This window comes from Astatotilapia calliptera, chromosome 18 (genome assembly GCF_964374335.1).
Source record: "Astatotilapia calliptera chromosome 18, fAstCal68.1, whole genome shotgun sequence".
In the NCBI taxonomy this organism is placed as follows: Eukaryota; Metazoa; Chordata; class Actinopteri; order Cichliformes; family Cichlidae; genus Astatotilapia; species Astatotilapia calliptera.
In genome coordinates this window covers 10,280,452-10,307,042 of record NC_137439.1, presented here as the reverse complement: position 1 = coordinate 10,307,042, position 26,591 = coordinate 10,280,452, and the positions used below count along the sequence as shown (strand labels likewise).

Genomic DNA, 26,591 nt, shown 5'->3' with positions numbered 1-26,591 from the left:
TGCTTTGCATAATGGAAATGTAGCTTTTAAAGACGACAGAGTATCTCTTAATTTGGTTTTGGTAAACTGCAACGACTTCGATCATTTTATTTTGAACCATCTGATCAACACTGTAGCTATGGTATACACCATGAGAGCTCATCGGTGAGCTTAGAAACTCTTGTACTTTAACTGTGGAAGTGAGATCCATGACATCTGCTTCAAGGTTATTAGGTGTAGCAGAAAGGACACAAAACAGACATTTTCTCTTTTTGTTTACTCATGAAAAGCCCAGAGGAGTAGAAAAGACCCATGTAAAAACAATTACAATGACTATACACAGACTGAGACACCAGTGATGAAAACACAGAAACAAAGTACCATCACTAAAATGTAGCGGCATTAAACCTGAGAGCATGGGCATGGAGGAAGCGACACCTGGTTAAAGTGCTCTGTTTGAAAAATCTCTGTAACAGGTGAGCTTTAAGAACACGAACAGGTATCACATGATTATTCTATCAGCCTGGCGCAGTTCCAGGGTGTGTTTTACTTTTGTAATTTAATGACTCAAAGTCAAACTGGCTTTTTTGTCATATAAAAAACAATTTGGAGCATTTCTGTAAGAAAACCTTGTTAAAACATACAAGTCATACAAGTTTTACTTTCATACACGAATAAAAAAAAACACAGACACTGTGTAACATATTTTAAATAAATGTAAAAAAGGTTATATGATGTTAGAAGTCAGTAATAATCATGACTGGTTTTTTTGTCATTTATCCTGTGTTTAATCACCGACTTTGGTTGATTGTGTTCAACAGAGGAAGGAGGGAGCATCTAAACCTAACCCACCTAAATCTGCCTAAACAAATGCTGCAATTACATACTGTCAGGTTTATATGGTTGATTGTCATTTATGCTTAGAAATATTTACTCATATATGCTTAGAGTTTAGAATCGATGTCATATTGATAGGGGTCTGATCCTTAGTAGTCTGCAAAGACTCTGTGTGCCTTCCAGACTGTTCTGGCATTCACACCCACATCCTGAGAGCATGGGAGAGGTCATTAAGAGGTCATACCTTCTTACTGTTTCATGGCAGGATAAACACATCTATATCTGTTTTAGTCTAAGTGCCTTTTGTTTAGATGAACTGCTGGACTCCCAGACCAGCAGGTTTAGGGAAGTCGTTTATGGGGTCACATTCTGACCACACACACACACACACACACACACACACACACACACACACACACAACGCACAGACAAGGTACTCTTTGTTTGTATGCATATGTCATATGTTAATGAACCTATGCATACTCATGTAACCTCAATAAAGAGCAGCGTTACGGGGGGAGCGGACGAGAGCAACTGGGGTCAAGCGAAGGAACGGCGTTTGTCCAGTTCTCTCCCGTGCACGAGAAACATAAAGAACTTTGCCTACTCGTGTCTTGCTTTGCTGTGTAGTTAAATTGTCTTGAACGTTCCAGCGAATAGGTTTAAGCTACAAACCCATCACATACAAATACTGCAATTGCAAAACATACATAAAACATCTAAATGTAGTGTCTCTGAAGCTGTGGAAAATAAAACGGGTAGGTATAGCACGGGCTGCAAATCATCCCGACTCACCAAATTCAGCCATTCACATTCACAATTCGCTTATTATTCAGCTGCAGAAATGTTACAGAGTGACTTCAGCCACATCTTAAATGTATTAACCTCCCCTTACTTATTTTTACTATTATCCATTTTAGTGCATTAGTTAGTCGACTAGAAAGTGCCGATGGCCTGTAGACTACTTTCTGCTAATCATGCCACCATGCCACAACGCACTGAAAGCTTTTGCAAGAGTCATTCTGCAGGTTGACTGTATGGCAGGACCTTAAAACATCTGCCCCTCCAAATGCAATGATTCATAGGAAGTCTTAGTGTCGTGTCTCACAGTGTTTGCAGATAGACCCCCTTACATTTTCCCACTCAAAGGGAGAAGCAAATGAGTGAAACAGAGAGACTAAATTCAGAGTTTGAACCTATTGCAAACATTAGCACGCTAATCGTCACTGTATTATGTAGTGTGTCAGTATGCCAAAGGCTTAGCAGCGGTTGGTTATTATTATTTTTACTGATAACTGTCTAATGATAACTTGGAATTCTAATTTAGCAGATTTACTTGTATTCTCAGGTGTCATAATTGATTTGATTCCATGTGAAGTGATGTTAGTGTTGATTTTATTTATTTATTTATTGTTTTTGCATTTGCCATGTTTTATTGGGGTATTTATATGTTGTATGTCGAGTTATTTTTAGCACTGCACAGTAGCAGAAGGTAAATTTTCCTCTGATACAATAAAGTTTTACCTTTGACCCAACAGTCGTGCTGAAGGCATCAAAGTCATTAGAGTTATCATCTGTGGATCACACAAATCCCATGAAGACACCCGTACTCATCACATTTGTAAGAGGTGTAATCAAGACGTTCTGGGAGTCAAAAATCAAAAACCAAACATGCTAAAAAATTTCAAGACGATATTCTAATGCATCTCTGGACAGCTCACAACACTGCTGCTGGCGTTCCTACATCACTGTCTTATTGTCAAATGACAAAAATCAGCTTCTTTTTCAAACTGTCCTGACTTTCAACTTGAAGCTCCTCACAGAGCATCAGGTCAGAAGTGGGACAACCCCTACCCCCCACCCCAGTAGTGCTACTGTTTCATCCTTGTATCTGCGTCATTAAAAGGAGTTCAGTTAGCCTTCTGCTGCTCCTGTTTGTAATGTACGCCTCCATGTACACACAGCTATCACTGGTTTACTGCAGTACTGTGAGAAACCGTAGATGCAGTGGATTTTCTTGTTGAAGTAACACACTGTATGTTTTTGTTGGTAAGGCGGTAGATGTTAGAATTAAATGTCCAGTCCGTCTCGCAGGAGAGCTTTGGCACGAGCTCGTTGTCCTGGTTGGCTGTGTTCATGCTCTCTCCCTCTTTCACTTCCTCTCCTCTCTCTGTTACTCCTCTGACTCTCTCCATCGTCTTTTCTTTTTGCCTTTGTGTCACCTCCCTCACCTCCTGCCCTCTCAAACTGCCTCCTTGCACTCTCCACCCTGCTCCCATGCTTCTCATCTCCCCTCTCCCTGTGCTCCCTCTTGTGGTGGCTCCTCTTTGAATACTCTCTGCTGCCTCCTAACTCTCTTTCTGACCCTCTCCTCTTCGTTGATGATATTTCGTGATCTTGGTGCGACTCCTTCCTGTTCTCAGTCTCCTGACATTGTCTCTTTTCTTCTCTATTTTTTGCCATTTCAGCTCTCCAGTCCTTCACTCCTCTATCCTCCTCGCTCCCTTTCCTGCTTTGCCTTTCTTCGCCAGTTCCTCTATTTAGATGTTCACCTCCTCTTTCTACCCCTTTCTCACTGCTGCTGCTATGTCTCCTCTTACTGCGGTCCCCTGTTTTTACAGATGTACTTTCAGGTGGCTTCCTTTCTCCTTCATCATCCCTGCTGCTTCTTCTCCTTTCACTTCCTCTCTCAGGTTTCACTCGCTCACTTTTGCTGCCCTCTGATCTGCTCTTCACTTCCTCCTGCTCTTTTCTACTTTTATGTTTCTCTTTCTCTGTTGTTTTATTTGTACCAATATCATCGTTTATCTTGCTGACCTTACCATTACAGTTGTCATTTCCAGCTGTTATTCTGTTTTTGGTGTTTTTGTCTTGTTTGCTTTCTTTCTGAGACTGTTGTTTCAGGACTTCTTTGGCAGTTTTGCCACTTGCCTTGTTTTTCTCCTCTTTTTCCTCATCGGGCATCTTTTCTTTGGACTTGCATTTCTCTTTGTCTTTGTCGTTACTGTCCTCCTGTTTTTTCTCCTTTTCTTCATCTTTTCCTTTCAAGCTCTTCTCCTTTTTCTCCTTCTCATCTTTTTCTTTTATGCTCTTCTCCTCTTTCTTCACCTTTTTAATTTTTGAATTTTCCTTCTCCATTTCTTTACCCTTCTTCTCAACCTCTACAACCTTCTTGTCCACTTTCTCCTCCAGGAGGTCCAGCTCCTGCTCCAGCTCAGCCAGCTTCTTTGGATTAGACACCAAGTCGTCCTCAACCTCTACTTCCACCTCCTCAACCTCCTCAAACTCCTCCACCTCAATGCCGTCCATCGTCTTCTGCAGCTGCGTCTTCACCCTGTTGAGCTCCAGGAGGCCATCTTGAAGGTCTTTACATACCTCTCTGATCTTGGTGGCAAATTTGGTTTTGGCACCCTTGCGAAGCTCATGAGAGTCTTTAGCGAGGAAGAAAACATCCAAAGCCAAAAAGAGTGCCGACATGACGCCTGTGGTGACGCTGATGGCCTGAGCGGCCTTGGCTATGCCACCTGCCCTACCTAAAACCTGCACGGTGCTGACGAGCTGGTTGGTGTTGATCATCAGGGCTTTTCCCGCGCGGCCTCCCTCTTTCATCACGTGTTTAATGTTGTGGTTCATAGCTTTTTTGGCAGCACTTTGAGCGTATTTCTCAAAATCCCACTCCTGCAGGGTGTCAAGACCTTTCTACAGCAGAAAAGAGAGACAATAAAGAGATGGATATATTTGATTTTAAAGTCAAACCTGTTGATAAAATATTATTGAGATATCATTTTTTAACATTTATTAAAAGAATTATTATTTTCTTCTTAAAAGGTCGAGTTCACCAAAGTTAGGTGTTAAAGTTGGGTGTCCACGCTGCCCGCCCTCCTGCCCAACCAGCAGAGTGACGACAATACTCCATCAGCCTTTTACAGCCAAGGGGTATAAAGTACCAACCATACACAATCAGTTAAACATGGACTTAACTGACTGAATCTAGGCTAGATTACATCTCAGAGTGTCTAAATTCAGGGATACAAAACTCTGGATTTACAGTCCTAGGAATTTAAAACACTGCAGTCATTGTTGCAGTGCTGTAATGTAGTATTGTGTCACAGTAAACTGCCATATAAGCACTTGACCAGAGCAGCGCGTACCCATGCACAGGCGTTAACCTTTGAGAAAGAAAGGCTGCCACTTTATCCTCTTTGAAAAAGCCCAAATCAATACTTTTAAGTATATTTTAATACCTTAACAAAACTCGTAAATAATCTTGTGAATAAATAGCACATACAAAATAAGGTTTTCATTGGATGCTTTGCAGTCCTGTGAAATTTAAGTACATGCTTACTGCCTCCATAGAAATAACAGGTGCTGCAAGTCAACACAGCTTGGAGCTGTATGATGCCACCTGCTGAGGGATCTGTGATACTACTGCAAAGCTTAAGAGATTTCAGCTTGGGCAGGCAACATGTTTCTTTGCATTTCAAAACAAAACAAAAAAAATCCATCATATTTTAGTAGGCTCAGGAATGTATTCTGATCTCAGAGAGTGTGCTTTAAATACTTTGTTCTTAACCTTTTAGAAAAAATCCCCTCACCTGCACAAACTCCATGCACTCTCTGAGGACTTTGATCTCCTCCTGGTAGCCCTGGATCATTTTCTCCATCTTCTTACGGTCCATGTTGGAGTGGACCGTATCTGTGATTTTAGCCGTCGCTGACGTGATGCTGCCTGCCGTCGCCACACCGATCCCCACTGCTGTCACAATAATAGAGGCGCCAAAAGTGAAAGGCGCCAGAATGAGGCCTGTGATTGTGGTGACGCTACCCGCGACGCTGGCCACGCCTCCGCCCACAGCGGCCGACACAGTCTTCTTATGGAACTCATCCGCAGCGTCCGCCATAGCCAAAAGCTCCAGGATGCGATGCTGTAAGGACGCCCCGCGCTGGTTGAAAAGACGCACGAAAAGACGGGCTGCCATGTAGACGCGGTCGGCTGCCTGCTCCATCGCCCTGCAGAAACAGACACAAAATGAAACATTATGCTTATCAATCTGACACATAAAGTTGTAATTATTATTATTAAGACTAGATTTACTGCTAAATTTAAGCCTTAAAGTTGTCAACAAATCAAAAAAGAATTATACCCTAAAAACAAATGCAAAAATCTCAAATATTATGTTTACTGGAAACATGAAGGTAAAGTTATTAAAAAACAGAAACTGTATTCACATTTCCTCATCCTCTGCCCGGAAATCAGAAGTCTCATTCCACTCCTTCCAACCTGGCAAACAGCAGCAGAAATAATACAACGAGTAGACAGAAAACATAAAAAATATATAATAGTTCTCCTAAATGTTGAAACTAGGGCTGTGCGATATGACCAAATTCTCATATCCCGACGATATGAGATTTATGAGATGAGACGTTATCGGACGATATTCTATCGTCCGATAACAATATAAATCACAAAAATGTAACATTTTCTGTAAATTCTGTGAATCTCGGGCAGCTTGACTTGCGGGAAGTCTTTCCAGCTGCGCGCCATGTAGCTGGAGTTGAGTGTTTTAACCGATGCATGAAACGACACATTTTTAGACATAAGTTGTAAAGGCCGCCGTTTTCTTTTCTTTTCTGTGCTGCAGGGAAAAGCCTGTTCTAACGTTTGAGTCCAAGGTTTATTTTTTAGCACCTGGCGGCTCTTTTTTAATTCTCATCTGCTCTTTCACGTGACTCAGTTTATTTTGAAAAGTCTCAACGGGATCTTGAGCTTTATTGTGAAAGGTTTGTGGAAAATAAACAAGCGGACACGCGATGCTGTTACCGTTGTTGTTGCTAACCATAACGCATAAAAACAGGCGCTTGTCCGTCTGTAGTGTGGTTATATTAAATATAAGAGAAAGAGAGAACTTTAAGAAATTAATATAGCCACTACAGTGACCATCAAAAACGATGAAAAAAATATTGCCGTAAACAGTTTATTTTGCGACACCGCGAAACAAACGATAGGGTAAAATGAAACGATAGACGTTTTTATATCATCATCCGATATATATCGTTATATCGAACAGCCCTAGTTGAAACCACACTAACCTTTGACTGTGTTCCACCACTCCAAAAGCTCATCCTCTTCCTGAAAACAAGAAGCTTGAATGAAGAGACAACTCATCTGTCAAATACCATAAATGACTAACACTCACAAACTCTGAGGCTCACCGGCTCAGTTTCGACTGGGTTTTCCTCAGTCGGATAAGCAGCCATCTCCACCGGCTGAACCTCCACTGTGCTCTCCTGGAAAACAAATAATAAAACAGCTGTTAGTCGCACTGTTGCGAGTTTCCTGTCAATTTAAGCACCTTGAGACGCTTTTGTTGTGCACTGGCGGTACATAAATAAAACTGAACTGAATTCATGAAGGCGTCTCTTGATTGCAGTCTTTGAAAGTGATGTGTCTACTTCCTTTGATAGTGTTCTCGACTTGGCTCGATGCTATGATATTGGGTTTTTTAAAACCATGAAAAATATTCTGTCATTATGCACTTCAGTTTTCTTCAGTGGTGTTGCTGAGCTGATCATTGTAGTCGAATCCACCAGACTGTTGATTCGGTCACTCCTAATTTTTCCCCCCTCAGTCTCAGTGAGTTAATGCAACACTTTTGTTAAACCCTGTGAATTAAAGCTGATAATCTGAACTCCAGCCACATATTACATTCTGCTTAAAATCTACTGCGGTGGTGTACACATTGTAAATTACGATATACATATAATAACACATACGTGACAGGTCCACATCAAAAGTCAGAGGTTATCCTATACAAACATTTCTTGTGTGAAAATTTAGAAAAATGAAAATTAAAGACAGTTGAAAATCATAGTTCTGGTTGGAGGTTAAATTAAACAATATGAACATCAAGTGGAGAATTTTAAAAATTTCATTCATGAACCACAATGAATATTTTAACTTAAAATCTTTAATGCCATCATGCTGACCTGTGCTGGGCTCATCTCCTGCAACTCAAGAGTTTCCTCAATGCAAGGCATTTCATCTGAAGTCTGTGGAGGAAAAATGATGATGGTTGTCATAGACCACAATAATCTACACTGAAAGACTTTACATTTTACAGACTGACTGCAAGTTAATTATTAATAAATATAACTTTGGAAAATCTGGTGGAAAAAAAAAAACGCCAACAAAACAAAAATAACAACAGACAGATGCAGGTACCTGAGAAGCCAGGCCAAGTTTGGGAATGTTAGGAAGAGTTTTCTTAACTCGGAATGACACAACCTGAAAGAAATAAACAAGAGTAATGTTTTATTTATTTAAGTGGAGCTTTGACATCAAAACTGAGAACTCAAATGATGTAAGAAAACGTCTGGATATGCATTGATTATTGTTGATGAACTCCAACTACAGCAGCTGACACTGGAAGTAAAAAGCATACGTCGCACTGATTGTGCTTATTCCTCCTCGTATGCGCTCTTACTCGTCTTTTCTTTTTGATGGTCCTCTTGCGTCTCAGCCCGCCTCCTGCTGGAGCCTCCATGTCCTCATCTTCCTGCAGCAGACAACAGGAATAATTTATTTTCAAGAGAGATCGGCTAAATTTCCTAAAATGTTACTTGCCCAAATTATTAGCTTAAAAAGCTTAAAAAGTTGGGATTTTTATGTGATTGATGTCATTTCTACCTGTTGCTCCTCAGTTTTGGGCGTCCTTCTGAACATCCCAGTGATCCCGGAGAAGACGACTTTTTTCTCCTGTTAACAAAATAAAACCATGAGGCATTTATTTATTTATTTGCTAAACCTCAGAAACAGTGTTAAAATCAAAAGTCTGACCTTTGGGGTGCTTGAAGCTTCTAAAAGATTGTCATTACTGGCAGACAGCTGACTGTTTGCCAAAGCCGCCTCCTTTAAAAAGACAAATACAGTCTTATATAAACTATTAGCACTTATTTTGTGCACCAAACAGGGACAAAAATGTAAAGATTACACTATAATGTTTAAAACCTTTGATGCAGAGTCTCTCATCTAAACTTATATTTAGATTTGCTGGCATCACATTATTAATACAGAGCAGAATATTATTTCTGTGTGCTGCGTCTTACATGCAGCAGCACAAATAGCCTAAACCAGACACTGCATTTCCACAAGTAGAACTCCACAACACTGAGAAAGGATAACTTCCCGACCTGATTATCCTGACAGTAGTTTCAGTAGTAATCTCACCTTTCCTGCATCTGTGAGGCTGTCACAGCTGGCTGACAGCTGCCTCGAGAGGGGATCCTGGAAAAGAAATGCAGTGAATTCAGGAAAAAAGTCCAAATTATTGTATTAAATGATGAAAACAGTCTTTTGATTGATGGTGCTTTCAAAACTTTGGTCTGGTTGAGCGTGATGACATGACAATAAGATTTTATTAGCTGTGTGACATCTGCTTTTGTTTGTGTGTTTGTTTAAATTTTTCATTATTTGCATCCTTGTTTGAGCTGCTGTGGAATATTTTCAGAAGTGAAATAAATATAAATGACATTTTGATTCTTGTTTTGAAGTAAGAAGTAATGACAAATGCGAAGGAAGAAGTACAGTTTTGGCCTTAAAGAGTCATTTTCTGATAATGTACTACATCTAACTCTGAAAAGCATAAAAATACATGAAAAATCCAAATGTATTTGGCACCTGAGTAGCGACAGAGCGTGGAGCTGGTTTGGGAGACTTTTTGAAGAATCCTGCCAATCCTCCTGTTTTTTCCTGAAATATATGAACAGTAAATAATCAAAGACATAAATGAGGGTGAAACAGGTCATGACTGTGACTGTCCAAATGTTCTGGTCCACATCTGTACCGTTGCTGTGTTTGCTTCTGACAGGTTTTCATCGCTGGTTGATAATTTCTGTTCTTCATCTGCGTTTGTTTCCTGAACAAACACAACATAAAGCATAAAAAAGACCAACACAAGTACAACTGAATATCTTTGAGTGTATTATAGTTATTTAAAGGGCAACACTGCACCTCATCTGCTGGTTTTGGAGCTCTCTTGAACATCTCACTGAAATGTTTTTCCCCCTGAAATCAGACAATTAACAATCTTGCTAACAGACAGTACAGACTACATCAGTTTCATAAGGTCTGTCTGAAAAGTAACATGGCTAACAATGACTTCTTCTTTTTCTTTTTATTAGGATCAATATCTCCAAACATTGATTGGAGATAAAACAGTGTGTTGAACTGAGGAATCCAGAAGAGAGAAAACAAAAACGAAGGGTAACTCAAGCACCAAGACAAAGTTAAAATGTTGATGTGGAAGTGGTTAAAGTGTGACGACATGAAATCCCACAAAGGAAACGATCTGACAAACAAATAAAAAAACAAGACAAGAATGAAGCAACTCAGTATGAGGTCTGCTTTTATACACAGTTTCAAGATTACACGGGATGCCGTGTGTGAAAGAGGAATATTACTGATTTAGCATAAACACTGAACGTAAAAAGCTGAACATGTAATCGCTCTGCGCAGGGCTGACACTGACCTCATCCAACAGGTTGTCAATGCTGCCGGATCTTTTTAAAATTTTAGCCAGGCCTCCTTTTTTCTGCTAAAACAAACACATTTAAGTTACTTTTTAAAATTCATTAAAACATTCAGTAGCAAAAATTGTCTCAGGGAAAATAAAACAGGAACTTGACAACACGCCGACTTTCGATATCAGTAAGCCTCAATGTCACAGTGATTTATTCTAGTACTGTACGGAAGTTTAACCCTCACTGAAGTGTACTTGCATAGTATTTTAATTTCCTCTTATACTTCTACTCCCTTACAGTTATTTGACATCTAAAGTTATTGCTTAATTTTCTTAAAAACACATTTAAGTTAGTAAAATAAAAAATAAAAAAGCACCGTTCACACATTGTGTGCAAAATGTCCTCACCCGAATATTTTACTCCTTGAGTTAAGTTTCACATAAGCGTATACTACAAGCAGGTAGGTGGAGAGTTTGAGAAACTGGCTGCTTAGAAGTGGACTAATATGGATCCACGAGGATGTCAACATGTCAAATCAATTTTTATTTCAATTCAATGTGCAGTTGTCAAGATAAGATGTGATGTGTCCAAAGAATTCTTGCAAAAAGTGTAAAACAAACCAAAGAATTATATGTAAATACAGTATTTAGGACTTACTTTAATATTTAAAAAACACTATAAAATAAAAAGGGACCTTTTCTGCTTAATTACTACTTCAACTGTAAGTACTTTAGAGTCTTTTCTTTGTAAGATTTTACTTGTAATAAAGATTTTGACACATCTGCAGAGGTTTTAATTATGTAGATTATTATATAAGTATCAATATTTCATGACACATATTTGAAAGCAGTAAATGACTCATTGCACTCACTGCATCAGATCTAATGTGTGTGGCCAGGTTTCAGTTCATGTTCACATGACTAACGCAGCTACAGTTGATTTTTGTTTTGTTTTTAAAGGAGAAGAAGGTTTTTTTTGTTTTTTAAATCGAGTACCTTTGTGACGGTTGTGTCATTCACATTCTCACAGCTGGCAGATAACTGAGCCTCAGTATTTACCACCAACTCCTGAATTAAAAGCAAAGAACAATAAAAACCAACGTCTCCTCTGTAGCTTGGTGTTTGATTATAAGACCTGGTTCGTTAGCGGTTTCAGTAAAAGTTGCGGATGAAGAGATTTGCCATAGAAGTTGGGTTTTTTTGTTTGTTTGTTTGTTTGTTTGTTTTTGTTTGAGCCAACAGCTCATCATGAAATCATGAACTCTGTGTGTTGGCTTGGTGACAGACTTGATTTGTCTATGGCACCCTTCCTTTCACCCTGTGACAACCAGGGTAGGCTTCAGCCCCCTACGACTGTAAATTAGATGAGCAATAGAGGACAGACAGAAGGGAGTGTCTGACATGGTGATGCTTAACCAATGTGTGCATTCATCAGAAAGACCAAAGCAAAGCACTTCTGGAAGTTGTAGAGTATTTAGGCAATACCACCACAGTGACAAAACAAAAAAGAAAATCTTCCAAAATATGCATACGTATAACCAGGAAAGTATCACTATGACTGAATATGAAAAATAAGAGAAAAATTGTTTCCTGTACATTTTGCTTTTTTTAGTCTGCCTATGTCAAGTTCTGCTTGTCCCTGAATATAATAAACGCGTCTTTGTCATTTCTGTTTTGCTTTCTCTGGTACGTTTAGCCAATAGCATATCTGTAATGCAGGGAACCAATTCTTAAACTGTAAGGCCTATCTATAGTAGACCTGAGAGGTCAAATGCACTGCAACTTAAGAAAACACCTCCCTTTCAAAGTGTTGACGTTTAGATAGTGATTGTTCTCATTTATCACCTTCCCACCATTACCTTCACTTTGCCTGCTCTCTAATCCTTTAATTTACCTTGAAGCACACTCTCACGATCCAATTTTTTATTCCTGTGCACTGCATTTATACTCTTTTGTAAATATTTATTTGGGGGCTTTTTGCCTTTTTTGACAGGGTGAGAGAGAGCCGGGGAAGGGGACTCGAGCCCAGGTCACTGCATTTCAGCCATCAGGCATATAGGCACCTGCTCAACCAGTGAGCAACACTAGTACCTGAATTTATATTCTTTAGTAATAAATATAAACTTCACTTTAATTTACATTGTTTTCAACCAGTTTATATTCTAAATGTGGGGAGCATCTTTAAATAATCACTAACATTCATAAACCTTTCTTCTGTAAAACCTTTATTTGCTACTCCAATATAACCAGGGGTGCACATAAGTGGTCTGCAGGTGCGCATTCGCTGTCAAAATAAAAGACGCGCACCAGATAAGAAGTTGTAAGGCGCGTTTGCGTACATATAAAAGGCACTGTTTTTGTCCGCTAGAGTGGGATTTTCACAGCATATTTTGCACCACATCTCTGTGCGTTCATCATTTGTTTGAAGCCAGCTCACCTCCTCAAACCACTTTTCTGAGAATACGCGCTTCTTTTGCGGTTCGGACTCCTTCTGACATTTCTTTGGAGGTGGAGGAACACCAAAGTAATTGCTTAAAGGAGCTTCTTCGACATCTTTAAGAGTTCTAAACAAATGTCTGTCCTCCTCCAGAAAATCTTATGTACGCAAACGCGCGTTGCAACTTCTTATCTGATGCGCGTCTTTTATTTTGCCAGCGAATGCGCACCTGCGGACCACTTATGTGCACCCCTGAATATAACCTCCTGCTGGCCTGTGAATCTCTTATCATCCTAACAAACCCCAGCTCCATCATCTTGGATCACAGCTGGTGCTGGTCTGATTAGAGTGGCCCTCCACCTTGCAGCGGTTGTCCAGAGCAGAAAAAAAGACTGCTGTTGTCCGAGATGGTTGAGTGTGACCACAGGATGAGCTCCTCAGCAGTCCTGGTGTGAAATCTTTTATAATCCTTCTAGTTTGCATTATTGGGTGTGTGTCTGCTTTGATTAAAGGTTGGTGCCAACCTTGGCAGATGTAGCTTGTAGCTGTCTGTTAGGCTCCACCTCCTTTCTCCTATACACAGTAGAAAAAGGTTTTCACCACCAACTGGCGTTTTCATCAGTCAGTTAGCAGTGTCTGGTTCAATCACCCTCAGATTTCTGGCTTCAGATATGAATATTATAATAACACAAAGTCCTCCAACGTTTGTTAAAAACTCTTTTTTGTTGACACTTTTGCCTCCATTATCTTCACTGAGCTGTTTACTCTTTTAACTTATCTTAACACATACACTATAAACTCCATTTCCCCCCCATGTTCTCCACTTTACACCTTTTAGTATTTTACTGACCACCACATGAACCCTACCTGAGTTTCCTTCAGCTTAAACCAATATTTGCAGTAGTTCATGTTTTTCCTACAGACGTAAGATTTAAGATGTTTGTGCGTGTGCATGTACCAAAGGTGCAAAAAAAGTATTTCTGCATGTGCATATGAATGGATTTGAGTGCTGCAAAAGACTGACTCTGAAATACATTTTTAAAAAGCCACTTTTAAGTTTCTCCTCTGCAAACATTTTAACTGTTGTGTATTTCATGATGTAGCAGAATGATGTAATTCAGCTGCCTCGCCTGCGAGTCTCATGTCACGTGGGTGAACTTGGACTGCATGGGTGCTGCAGCTCTCAGCGAACATCTAGAGCAGTATGAGGACATGCCGCGTGTCCAAGATGGTCGAACTGGAGTCTATTTAATGGTGGAATGAGGTCCTCTATGGAGAAGAAGCTGAATGATATTTGCACTGCCACAGTAAAAACTAGTCTGGAACATAAGAGATGGGGGTAGGTTGGAAAAGTAAGTAGTGACTGAACTTTTAAAATTAGAGATGGACGACTGTTCCGCACTTTTTATTTTCTAATACAGACTAGAAATAGATAAAAATAAGTCCGCAAATGTATCTGGGTGGCCTCCCCAAATGCACACTAGTTATTGAGAGCCTGTCATTTAATAATTTCAGCGGTTTACACAACCCCTGCCGGGCATCCCTTCTCCAGGAGTTTTGGGAAAAAAAATTATCTTTTCTTGGTGACATCAGAACAATTAATTGGAATTACATCAAGATAATATTAAATGATCCTCACCTTTGACTGGGCTACAGTCAGATCATCATTGGAGTTGGGTAAGTCACCATGCAGGGACTGCTGGTCCTGAAACAAAATTTTTTGTTTAAGTAGTTATGAAAAACATCATGGGAGTCAGGGAATGTTTTATCAGATTTTCTAACTGATCACTTTCAGCTTTGGCTTGTTTCGGCAACTTCTTTAACATCCCAGCGTATCGTAGTTTTTTTTCCCTGAGACAAACAGGAACAGTATGCTCGTGCTCATTTATCACAGATCTCTGTGTGTACATTAAAATTCCACGTGACGTTATCTCTGCTGCCACTACAGCAGCTGCTGGACCTCACCTTGTTTTTAGACAGGCTGTCGCTGCTGGCAGAAAGCTCACTGTGGGCACTCAGATTCTCCTGAAACACCAAAGTCATTTGAGAGGGAAAAAAAATATACCGATAAACTAAAATTAATGTTTCTGTCCACGTATTTCTAAGGCAAATAAGTTCTCCTAAAAGTTAAACCATTATTTTAACAATTTAAATTGTTATTTTGAACAGTTCTGTTGCAAGCTCACCTGCGTTGGCGTCTCAGCGGCTGGTTTTTTTGGCTTTTTAAGGAAACCAAACAAGTAGCTTTCCTTTTCCTAAGATAGATTAGATAAAACATGATGATGACCACACATCTCCATCTTTCCACAAACACAAGAGAATTGATATTGATGATCTAAACGCATGTACAAAATTAGAGCTTCCGAACAAAAACAACTCCATGGCAGCTTGTCTAACTCCCTCCCTCGGCCTCTATCCTCTTGTGCAAGAGAATTTCCTCATTTGCTAAAGATAAGAAAACTTACATGAGACATCTCTGATGTTTTCTCCTCTTCTTCTAGGTCTTCAGAATTACTGTCTGCTTTATTGTCCTGCCCAAAAAATAAGAGCGTGCAATTTGATTATCAGGTGATGGAAGCAGTAACCTAATCATGCGAGCTTATGTCTTTTGTGTGACTAGTTACGCAATACATGTGCATATAATCTGGTATGTTTTATGTGTATTTTTGATGATTCTACCTGATCATTTTGAAGACTTTCTGTTGGTTTCCACCTCTTCTTTAACATCCCACTGTACCATTGTTTTTTTTCCTGAAACAGACACGAACAGCATGCTCATGCTCGGTTATTCTACCCAAAGTCAGACAACTAATTTTGCAGGTAAATATACCACTGAGCTGTATGTGTACACTGTAATTCCAGATAACATTATCTCTGCTGCCACTACAGCAGCTACAGGGCCTCACCTTGTTTTCAGACAGGCTGTCGCTGCTGGCAGAAAGGTCACTGTGAGAACTCAGATTCTCCTGAAACACCAAAATGATTTCAGATTTTAAAAAAGATAATAACACTAATATTATCCAAAAAGTTGATTCTGGACTCAGCATTTTCAGTGGGAGAAACATTTCGCCACTCATCCAAATGACTTCTTCAGTCTCGGCTAACTGCCTGTTTCCCCAGATGAAACAATGGTCTGATTGTTTCATCTGGGGAAACAGTCACTAAAACGTTGGAGGTGGTTCATAGGAGATTACAGGACCCCAACCTCAGCAACAGGACCACTCTCAGGACCGACCAAATGTGTTTGTGTCTTCATTCCACCTATTTCACATGCAAGGGTCAGTACTACAGACAGAAAAATGGGTGTGCCATGGGTTCCCCAGTTTCACCCATTGTGGCCAACTTGTACATGGAAAAAATGGAAAAGAGGGCTTTGTTATCCTACCCTGGAACATCACCAAGTCATTAGTTTAGGTATGTGGATGACACCTGTTCAGTTCAGTTCATTTTTATTTCAAACATATACATTCACCAACATTTCATAATATCATTCCATGCAGTTGTTTGAAAAGGAGTAGGCAGAAGTATGTATTTATTTAGCCCGACCCCCTCAGGTTTACATCTTAATCATTTCCTCGTCATCTAAATTTAAACAAGAAAAACGTATACAATGGTTTCAACTTTTCTCACATTCGACTAAAACTATGTTTAGATTTACTATTTTGCAAAGGAAAATAAACATCACTTTGACTGCTGTCTTGGGTTAATTGCATTTTCTTCATTCTTTTACTTATTTAAAATGTATTTTTTGAGTTTTATTTTAAACTGGTTTATATCACTACTGACTAGAGATGGACCGATCCGATATTACGTATCGGTATCGGTCCGATACGGACCTAAATTACTGGATCGGATATCGGAGAGAAATAAAAAATGTAATCCGATCCGAAGTATCACAAAATCACCTCACAAAACGCGCTACTTGGCGTAACCCAGATCGGCGCATCGGAGCAGTATGTGTCACGTGATAGAGCGGCTGTTTGGCGGTCTGTTGGAGCATTTGGAGCCTCGTACGTGCTTCCTAACTGCGGCATTTCATCTCGGCGAAAACTATCCCAGAGAAGTAAAGCAAGTGTGTAAGTTCATCCCTGAATGTTTGCATAGTATTTCCACGTTAAGCTTAACAACTGATATATTGAGCCACAGCTGGACTGGCCATCGGAGTTCCATATTGAGGTGAAAAGGAAGCGATTTGTCCCATACTTCAGCTAGAATTAAAAAATAGACACAAAGCTGGAGTTATTCTGTCTTTGCTGCGCAGTTGCATCTACTTCTCTCATTCCCTCCCCCTTCCTCTCCTGTTATTACTTCAAACATGAAACTGATCAATCATCAGCTGATCGGCTTTTCTGCCGCAAGTCCCGTCTTTCTTGTTTGTTTATCGCCCACTTTGCGCTAGAAAGAGGAGACCAGCGGCATGTTTAAGCGTGAAAAGCTGTTGTTAGAATGTATTTAACATTACTTTCTAGTATCAGCTGAGGTTTGCTGGGGCCACAGCTGTAAAAGCTGCTGGTCATGATATCTGTTTGGATATGTGGTGAGAGGGAAACATGAAGATGAATCCAGGAGATGTCCTTACTGAATCGTCAGAGCTGAGCAGGTGATGGAGAAACAGGTTTACCTTTTAGGTGACATGAATGAGTTGAAGGGAAGTTATGAACTGTTTCTGAGAGACAAATAACACCAAGATCCTTTTCTAAGTAGCTGACGGCTGGTAACTGTGCAGGGGCGGGTCTAGCAAAGCTTTGTCAGGGGCCAGGTAGGGCACTAACAGGGAGAGGGGGGCACAAAGAAATACTTTTCTTTGTTATGTCATTTAAAAACTTTGAATAAATAATTATCTGAATCTTACAACAAAAGTGGTCATCTGATTAAATGTATAGAAATCCATTATTGTATATAGTAACTAATAAGTCTAATATACACCCTAGTAAGCTATAGTACTTTTTCCTTTGGAAAGGTACCATCTGTGCAGTCTGCAATTCTGTTGAAGCAAGATGTTGAATCTATTTAAATATTGAAGAAAAATAATTGATTTCTGTGCATTTGTTTTACACTTGCATTAAATTAAAGTTGATTACATCGATTAAGGGCGGGGGGTGGTTCCCTAATATTTTTGCTGGGAGTTGGCAACCCTATTAGTTAGGTTGCTTAATATATCCACTAAGTACTCTTTAAAATACCAGAATAGGGAGGATGGTGTAGGTTTAAATTTATTAGATTGATCAGTGTTGCTGAACTATAAAATGGAGTGCATTTTTTGCATACAGGTATAACAGAATAGCTTCAATCTCTTGTTTTTTAAAACTTGAGTATGAACTTATACAAAATGCAGCAATATATTTATAAAAAAACAGTTTTATTGATTACAAAATACGCTATATCGGATTCATATCGGTATCGGCAGATATCCAAATTTATGATATCGGAATCGGTATCGGACATTAAAAAGTGGTATCGTGCCATCTCTACTACTGACCTTCATTTCTTCTTTTAACTCATTCCAGAATTTAACTCCCGCTATTGAAATAGACATCCTTTTAAAAGTTGTTCTTACTCTTTGTATTTTTAAATTCCACTTCCCTCTAAAATTATACCTCCCTTCTCTCTCTAAGAACCATTTACTTATTTCGACTGGGAGCATCCCTTTCCTTGCTTTATATATTATGTGCACTGTTTTAAACTTTACCAGATCCTGGAATTTTATAGCTTGCGTCTTAATAAAGAGTGCATTTGTGTGAGCCCTATACCCCTCCTGATCCTGAGATTTGATTGTCTGGGTGAAAATCAAATCTCAGGATGTACCACAATTCACGGATCACATTGACTCGGTGGACCAACACATCAAATTCACCAGGGAGGATATGAAAAGTGGCAGGTTAGCCTCTTAGACTGTGAGATTTCTATCAGTAATGGGGGACATTTAAAAGTTGACGTATACCGTAAACCTACACATATGGATCAGTATTTAAGGTTTGACTCTCATCATCCACTGGAGCACAAACCTGGTATCATCAGGATGCTAGAACACAGAGCAAACACCATCCCCACAGACACAGTGGCCAGGGAAGCAGAAGAACATTTTTATTTCTACATTTTACATCATTTTATTATTTAAGAAATAGTGCACACTCACTTGTGCTGACATCTCATTTGGTGATTTTTTTTGTTTGTTTTTAAGGATACCAGAGAAGAAACCTCTCTTTCCCTGGAAAGGAATGTTTGTTTGTTTTCTTTTGGCATAAACACAGCAGCAAAATTAATTCAAAGTTACTCCAGACTGCTGCTGTACGGCTTATGAACAGGATCTAAATACATACACAGAATTAGAGCTTTGTGTTTAAATGATGGCATCTTTGCCTCTTTCCTCCTGTGGAGTTTCTCCCCAATGCTAATGCCACTGCAACAAAACTTACATGGGACGTTTCTGATGTTTTCGCCTCTTCTTCTCCTTCTTCAGCATCACTGACGGCTTTACTGACCTGAGAGCAAACAAGAAAAAAAGAGTCAAAAAAAATTATCCAACATTAAGTCTACACACTAATCATATAATGTGTGCGTTTTAAATGGAAAAGCAGAACTTTACTTTTAATATTCTTTTATCAGTTTGTACCTGTTTGGGTTCTGCGGTTTTTTCTTGCTTGATTTTCTCTACAGATTGTTGGTTTTCTGAGGCCACTTCTTCTGTGCTAGAATCTGGACTCTGCTTTCTGCTGGCCTGAAAAAAGAGTCAACAATGTGATTGATAAACAAAAAACAAGACGCAAAAAACCCCCCCCCACAAAAACAAATGTGGCTATACCCTAAAGCACGGGCGCCAACATCTACAATTTCTTTACATATGAAACAAGTTGGTCATTAACCAAAACAAAGTATTGTAACAGGCAAATGCGGCTCTCAACAAAGTTACAAATGAAGTGACGTCATGTGAAAACTTAGTAGGCAGTAAACAAAGTAGACCCCAAAAAACATGTTAAAGACAGGAAGTGTGATTTTATGCACAGTGTTGGGGAGTATACATGTACAACTGTTACGTATTTAAAATACAAAATATGAGTGACTGTATTCCGTTACAGTTACCGTTTAAAAAGGTAGTATTCAGAATACAGTTACTTTGTTGAAATAAATGGATTATTTTCCTGTTTCATATGTTAGGCTGTGCCCTTTTTGGTAATTCCACGCCGGTGGAAACCCGAACAAAACACGCATTAAGAGGCTCTAATGCCTGTGTCTCAATCTCAGGGCCCATGTCACCTCGACTTGCAGCCCGCATAATCACATGAAGAAATATTTTTTAAAATTATTATTTAAAAAATGATTTAATATGAAGGCAATAGGCAGAGTTTTACAGGCATAGCCCTAAAGAATGTAGCCTCATGGGCAGTGTAGTGCTGCAGGGAGAATGGACTGCCATACCCATTATGTGTCTGTGAGCGCGAGGAGGGAGAAAAAGGAGAGTCGAACAGTAAGAGTTGTGACCGACCAGAAACGGGAGATGGGAGCATGTAAATATAATAATAACCACTGCAGCCAAAAAGAGTGCCTGACGAGCCCAGTTGTAAGTAAGCTATTAAGACTCGAAGGTTCCGTTGGAGCAGCCTTTCAACGCCGCTCTTTGTCTCTCGCTAGCAAAGTTGACCCAGACAACAAAGTAAAGCTAGTTTTCGGCTACGAGCCCAACACGGAACCCGACGTATTAGCCAGAGGTCCCTTTACTACGGTTCGGAGCCGCAGACCTGTTTTATATACGCGGGGAATAGTTTTCTATACGAGATCGCTGCTAAAAGTGCAGCCTTACCTAATGTCCACCCTACTGTTACTCATTTTATATTAAGATTTAAAAATCTAGTTAGTATTGGTATGGCGAGCAACCTTCAGTAAAAGTAATAAATCACACAGCAATAGTACATTCATGTAGTTGTAAAAAGCACGATAATATATTAAGTAATCCAAAGTATTCAGAATACCTACGTAACGGAATACGTTACTAAATACATTTTGGGGCATGTATTCTGTAATCTGTAGTGGAATACATTTTAAAAGTAACCTTGCCAACACTGTTCATGCACCAACTTTCACGTGCTTGCACATCTTGGTGGATTGTTAAAATAGGAAAGTGTTTATAAACACCAGAGCTAAATTAAACCAACAAGTTGTTTTCAATTTGTGCAGCCAAAGATATATTTTGTGTTATCGTCTTATTAAATATTCGATCATTTTTGAAAGTAAAGCAACATCAAGGCAAAGTGAAGAAAACCCACACAGTGCAGTTAACACCACCGCGACCATCAGTCAAAGTGTTTGAGAGACAGTAACGCGCAGCAGCCACCACTAACAGAAAGCTCAGGCTGGGCTTCGTACCTTTGGCGATGACTTGAATTGCAACCCTTTCATTACTGCTTTCAGAACGCCCTGCCAACCACAGTCACATGTCACAAAAACAGCTGAGATCACTGACAGTGGAGCGCTTGGTAACACGCATGACACATACCGGTTTGCTGTCGGGAGCCTGTTTGACTGGGACGTCATCAGTCTTTTCCTCTCCATTCGTCATGTAACCCTGAGTAGGAAAAAAAGAAAGCTCAGCACACCAATCCACATTAAAACTAAACTCTGACTACTCAGCTGACCAGAAAGGCTCAGAAAGAGTCACAAACAGCAGCTCTCATATGTGGAGAGACCTGGCAAAATGGGCTGGATTATTATTCTTATTTATTTAAATGCTGCAGAGATCTTTAACTTTTTAATCTCATGATGTGATGTACTTTGTTTATACAGAGACTATGTTTTTATTTTTTGTTAATGCTTCAAATTCTCATATTTTCAAAATTTTCCCAACTTTGATGTGAGCGACTGAAGCGACTACCAATGAGAGTGAAGGACACTGGTGATTCATTTGTGGCAAGGTGGTAAATACACAAGATTGTTACTTAGGCAATTGGCACATTTTCTAGCAAGTGACCATCAACGACAAAGCAATGTGTGACAATGTGCGCTTTTTGTCTGGACGCCGCTTTATGTTTCATTTATACATCTGCGTTGAATCTATGTAGACCTTACAATGTAGCCCACAAGACTATCCAAAGACAGCATTCACACCTGTGCAGGTGGATGAACATTAGTTTGCCCTACTGCACAGGGTTTCGGGAAAGTTTCGATTACAATGTACCTACCACAGATTCAACGCAGAACAAACATCCCTTATTAGTCCTAACACTGATTCCTCTGCTTGAGGGTTTCCAGACTGGCAAGAAGACAGGACGAGGGGCGAGTCAAGATTATTAAAATGGAGGGGAAATTGTTTCTAGGGAGGAACAGGCATCATAATTTAAAAGAAATATTCATTTATATAATGAAAAATAGGATTTCGCCACTTCCACATCCATCATTAACTAATTTTGAAACAACTTGTTGTGCATCACTGCTTACAGAACAGTATAAACAACAAGTAGATACATTAGCCTGAAACAGTGCAAAAGTACACACACACACACACACCCTGATATGCTAACACAAAATGTTAAAGCTTGTCTAAAGCCCTGCTGTGCATTTACACTGAACAGCTGGAGGTGCTTTGCTAATAGTGAAAGTGGGCGCTCTCCCTTTTTGGCTCCACTGAAATATTCCAGTCAGCATTGAGTTATTACCCTACAACAAAGCACACGTGTAGAGAAAGAGCAAGACATTGTATGTACTGTGCATGAACTAAGCCTGAGCTGAGCATTATTGGGTGCAGTTCAAATACCTGTTTGAAGTCTGCATCATCTTTGGGAACCGCAGCAGCTTCAAGTTGCTCAGTTTCTTTGGCACTCTGGAAAGAAAGAGGAAGGTTTTGATCTGGGAGTTTATGAAAAGAAGCGAGGAGGAAGATGGTACTTTGCTGCGTTTGTACCTCTGTGACCTTGGTCTGTGCGCTCGGCCTGCGTTGGCTGTATCTGGTTGGGGCGTTCAGTTCCTGCAAACACAAAATGCCCCACATGGAACAATAACAAAAGACATATGGAACAGGAAAGAAACATGAAACCCTGAGAAGCTCCAAACTCATGTTCATTTCAACATGAAAACAGAAAACAGTAAAACAATAGTTTTACATTGACCCTGAGAAAATGTGCTGTACCTTCTCTGTGGGTCTGGGTGGGACCACGGGCGTCTCAGGTGGTTTATCTTTTGTCTGTTGTTGCTTCACATTTCCATCGTTCTGATAAAGAAAAAAAAAGTTGTAAACTTGTTTTTAAAGGTCACACAAATGAGCGAGATATCTGAAGTAGGAAAATGAAGGAAAGCTGTAATGATGTAAGTGGTAAACAGCAGTAGTGGAGAAGCAACACAATGTGTACACACCCCATTGTATGCTGCTGTGACTTTTTTCAGTCTGTATTGTGTGTGACTCAGTTCCTGTGGAGAAAATACAAATCTGGTTTGAAATAAATGAGTACAGTAGAACAATTTAAAACAGATTTTTAGAAACCACACAGTTTTTTAGACTGAAGAGCCACTTTCACACAAAACTGTAGAGAATCCTGTCAGAACATTATTCAAAGTTCATCTTTCTCACATTCAGGGCAAAGCAGGAGTAACTTTGATTACTGGAAATGCTCTGCGTGCTTTTCACAGGCAGACACTCACTACCTGTGAATTCACCTGACACTTATTTGTTCTAATCTCACACTGGTACAAATCGCTGACATCACAAAGACTCTGCTCAAGCGCTGGCAGGTTACAGACCGGCTGATGAACGATCTGACTGCGTTCTCACATCACTTGTGTCAGTGTTCAAGGCTGGCAGGCATGTGTGAAAACAGCTTAAGAAAAATGTTTAGGCTGAATAAGATAAGATTTCCCAAAAAACAAAAAAATAACATAATAGTTTAAATAAATAAGAATGGCCCATAAAGTAAAACGATATAAGGTAAAAATTAACAATGTACACAAAAAAAAAATTAACACAAAGGAAAAAATATAATAAAATTTAAGATCTTAAAAATGACTAAAACAAATCAGATGTGATCAAATGATCAGTTAGTAAAAGTCTAATTGATACAGGTGACAAATTTTTCTTTTATTACAGAAGAAGCTTTATTGGCTTTTAATAAATGACCAAAATTATAAAGCAGATATTTCTTTTGTACTCAGAGGTCATCCCATTCAAAAACAATCTCACACCTAACGTCCATACGGGAAGAAGCCGTTTTTGAACAGTTCAGCTCCTGTTAGCTTCATCATTTCAATGAAAAATCAAATAAGTCAGCATGTATTATTATCATTAACCATTTGATGTCAATACATTTGAAATCTTTTATTTTCTGTGCACACGCAGGACTTACAGAATCTGTCGGTCTCTGAGGAACAGCAGGAGGGGGTTTCTCAGGTCTCTGTGGTTCATTTCTTTTTATCTGAAAATATGTTTATAATATATTTACAGCATGTGATTATTTTAAACACCAGCTTAATTATTTATTTATGTGTTTATCACTCTACCTCTGTGGGCTTCGGAGGAGGTTTGGGCTATAAATGGAGAAGAGAGAGAAAAAAAGAGAAGCTGTTAGCTATGCTAAGTACTGTTTGGGCTTTGGGCGTTTAAAGGTTTAGCTTGTAATCTATTAGGCAAATATTAACAAGATGTGCGATTAGTCTCTAATATTCTCTGCAGCAGCTCAGACATACAGCATACATAAATAACAATTTGCAGCCATAACAAGAACAAGATATTGTGCAGCTTTTTGTGATGAAGTCAGTCCAGGATTAGAAGACACAGTAAACACTAAGATGACCTGAAAACACAGACAAAATAACTCCTCCAGCATCGTTCCTGCAAAGTGCTTGAAAGATTCTACAGAAAAACTTGTTCAGTGTAAAATGCAGCTTGTACACTGACTAATTTGTGCAAGTACTCTCAATTTACTTCAACACTTAAAACATCTGCACTGCAGGCTGTATATACATTTACAGCACCGTATGGGTGATGTGTTGGGGTTGTGCATTGCTTGTGTTTGTTCTGTGTTAACTGTAAATGTTCTCACCGACTTTGGTTTCTTCTTGACTTCTGGTTTCATCATACACACCTCCATCCTGCCTGCAGAGAGAGATAAAGGGTTTAACTTCTTTGTGATGGCAGCATCACCATTTGTATGCCAACGGGAGCAGCAGCAGCAGTAAGAGACCACCTTCCACCATTCAGCACAGCAAATATCGACTTGTCCACAGTTTATTGCATTCACTAGTTCATGCATTTATTACTTCCAGGCTGAACTACTGTAATTCATTATTATCAGGATGTCCTAAAAACTCCCTGAAAAGCCTTCAGCTAATCCAAAATGCTGCAGCAAGAGTCCTGACAGGGACTAGAAAGAGAGAGCATATTTCTCCTGTTTTGGCTTCCCTTCATTGGCTTCCTGTTAAATCCAGAATTGAATTCAAAATCCTGCTCCTCACATACAAGGTCTTAAATAATCAGGCCCCATCTTATCTTAATGACCTTGTAGTACCATATCACCCTATCAGAACACTTCGCTCTCACACTGGTGCCTTCCTTGTTGTTCCTAGAGTATTTAAAAGTTGAATGGGAGGGAGAGCCTTCAGTTTTCAGGCTCCTCTTCTGTGGAACCAGCTTCCAGCTTGGATTTGGGAGACAGACACTATCTCTACATTCAAGATTAGGCTTAAAACTTTCCTTTTTGCTAAAGCATATAGTTAGGGCTGGACCAGGTGATCCTGAATCCTCCCTTAGTTATGCTGCAATAGATGTAGGCTGCCGGGGGATTCCCATGATGCATTGAGTTTTTCCTTTCCAGTCACCTTCTCACTCACTATGTGTTAATAGACCTCTCTGCATTGAATCATATCTGTTATTAATCTCTGACTCTCTTCCAGAGCATTTGATTTCAGCTATATATAAATTTTAAATAAACACGAAAAGTAATATTTTCAGCCATATGTACATACTGTTACAGTGGTGCATGCTTCTATTAAACATATTTATTTCAAATGATGAGGTCAGCATATGTAGAATCCTCTGAATCAAAAGCTCAGGCTTAAGACTGTTCTCAGTGCTCAATATTAGATAGTGTTTTTAAAAAAATAATATGGCCGTGTTAGCTCTGGCTGTGTGAACAGAAGCCACCCACCTGCTGTTCAAACCTTATGACCATGAAGGGCAGCCAATCAGAAGAAAGAAAGCTCAAAAGGAGAGGAGCTGAAAGAGCTCGTTTCAGATACAGGATGAACCGAGGGTCTGCACCAAGGCTAAAGTAAAGTAAGGCTAAACTGTGAATCACGCAAAGCTACTCTAAAAGGGTTCAAACTAAAAAAAAAATTAACGGTTCATTGAACGCCCGCTCCCCATTTCCTATTGCAGCTTTTAAGTTTAACTTTTCGAGGGTTGACTCACAAACATTTGCTCTTACTGTTTAGTTTTTAGTTGCTCCAGGCGTTGCGATTAAGGAATTAATCACAAATATTCTGACTGAATTGTTTTCACGCTACCGATTACAAATACAACCATGCAATTTATACTCACAGTGCTTCTCAAAACTGAAGAAATGTATTTGAGTCAATAATAAACCGTAAGCTTACAGGACCTGACCAACTACAGTGTCAACACTGGAAACCAAAAATAACGCAGGTTAGCTTCCACTGTGCGTATATTTAACTGTAAATGATAAACAAGAAGCTTGTACACAGACAGAAAGTCCCGTCGATGTCTCACTGAGCAGTTTCACCTACCGGAGGTTTGAAGACGCCGCAGACACTCGTGGACATCTAATTTGTAATAAACAAAATCAGTGCGGAGCAAACCGACGACTCCTTCACGGTCAGGGCAT

General features: G+C 39.5%; 1 protein-coding gene across 1 annotated transcript; it reads right to left on the bottom strand.

Annotated features, from left to right (window-relative positions):
* Positions 1-237: 237 nt before the first annotated feature.
* On the bottom strand, positions 238-26,591 carry LOC113010768 (uncharacterized). The gene is made up of 33 exons (XM_080293176.1): positions 26,494-26,591; positions 24,792-24,844; positions 24,250-24,276; positions 24,096-24,164; positions 23,113-23,166; positions 22,889-22,969; positions 22,664-22,726; positions 22,517-22,582; positions 21,263-21,331; positions 21,133-21,183; positions 19,385-19,489; positions 19,188-19,253; positions 15,678-15,737; positions 15,451-15,522; positions 15,237-15,302; positions 14,958-15,026; positions 14,737-14,796; positions 14,411-14,476; positions 10,344-10,409; positions 9,827-9,880; positions 9,660-9,731; positions 9,494-9,565; positions 9,044-9,100; positions 8,654-8,725; positions 8,504-8,572; positions 8,301-8,372; positions 8,039-8,101; positions 7,804-7,866; positions 7,030-7,104; positions 6,907-6,946; positions 6,046-6,097; positions 5,412-5,826; positions 238-4,515 (listed from the first exon to the last, which is right to left on the bottom strand). The coding sequence occupies exons 2-33, from the start codon at positions 24,837-24,839 to the stop codon at positions 2,887-2,889; spliced, it is 3,963 nt and encodes a 1,320-aa protein (XP_080149302.1). The 5' UTR covers positions 24,840-24,844; positions 26,494-26,591; the 3' UTR covers positions 238-2,886.

Excerpts from the sequence above, each read along its gene's own strand:
- LOC113010768 (XM_080293176.1), bottom strand. The coding sequence starts at position 24,839 with ATGGAGGTGTGTATGATGAAACCAGAAGTCAAGAAGAAACCAAAGTCG. Across the intron at positions 24,165-24,249 it reads CTCCTCCGAAGCCCACAGAG|ATAAAAAGAAATGAACCACA; the intron begins GTAGAGTGATAA and ends ACATATTTTCAG. Across the intron at positions 19,490-21,132 it reads AATTCAAGTCATCGCCAAAG|GCCAGCAGAAAGCAGAGTCC; the intron begins GTACGAAGCCCA and ends CTCTTTTTTCAG.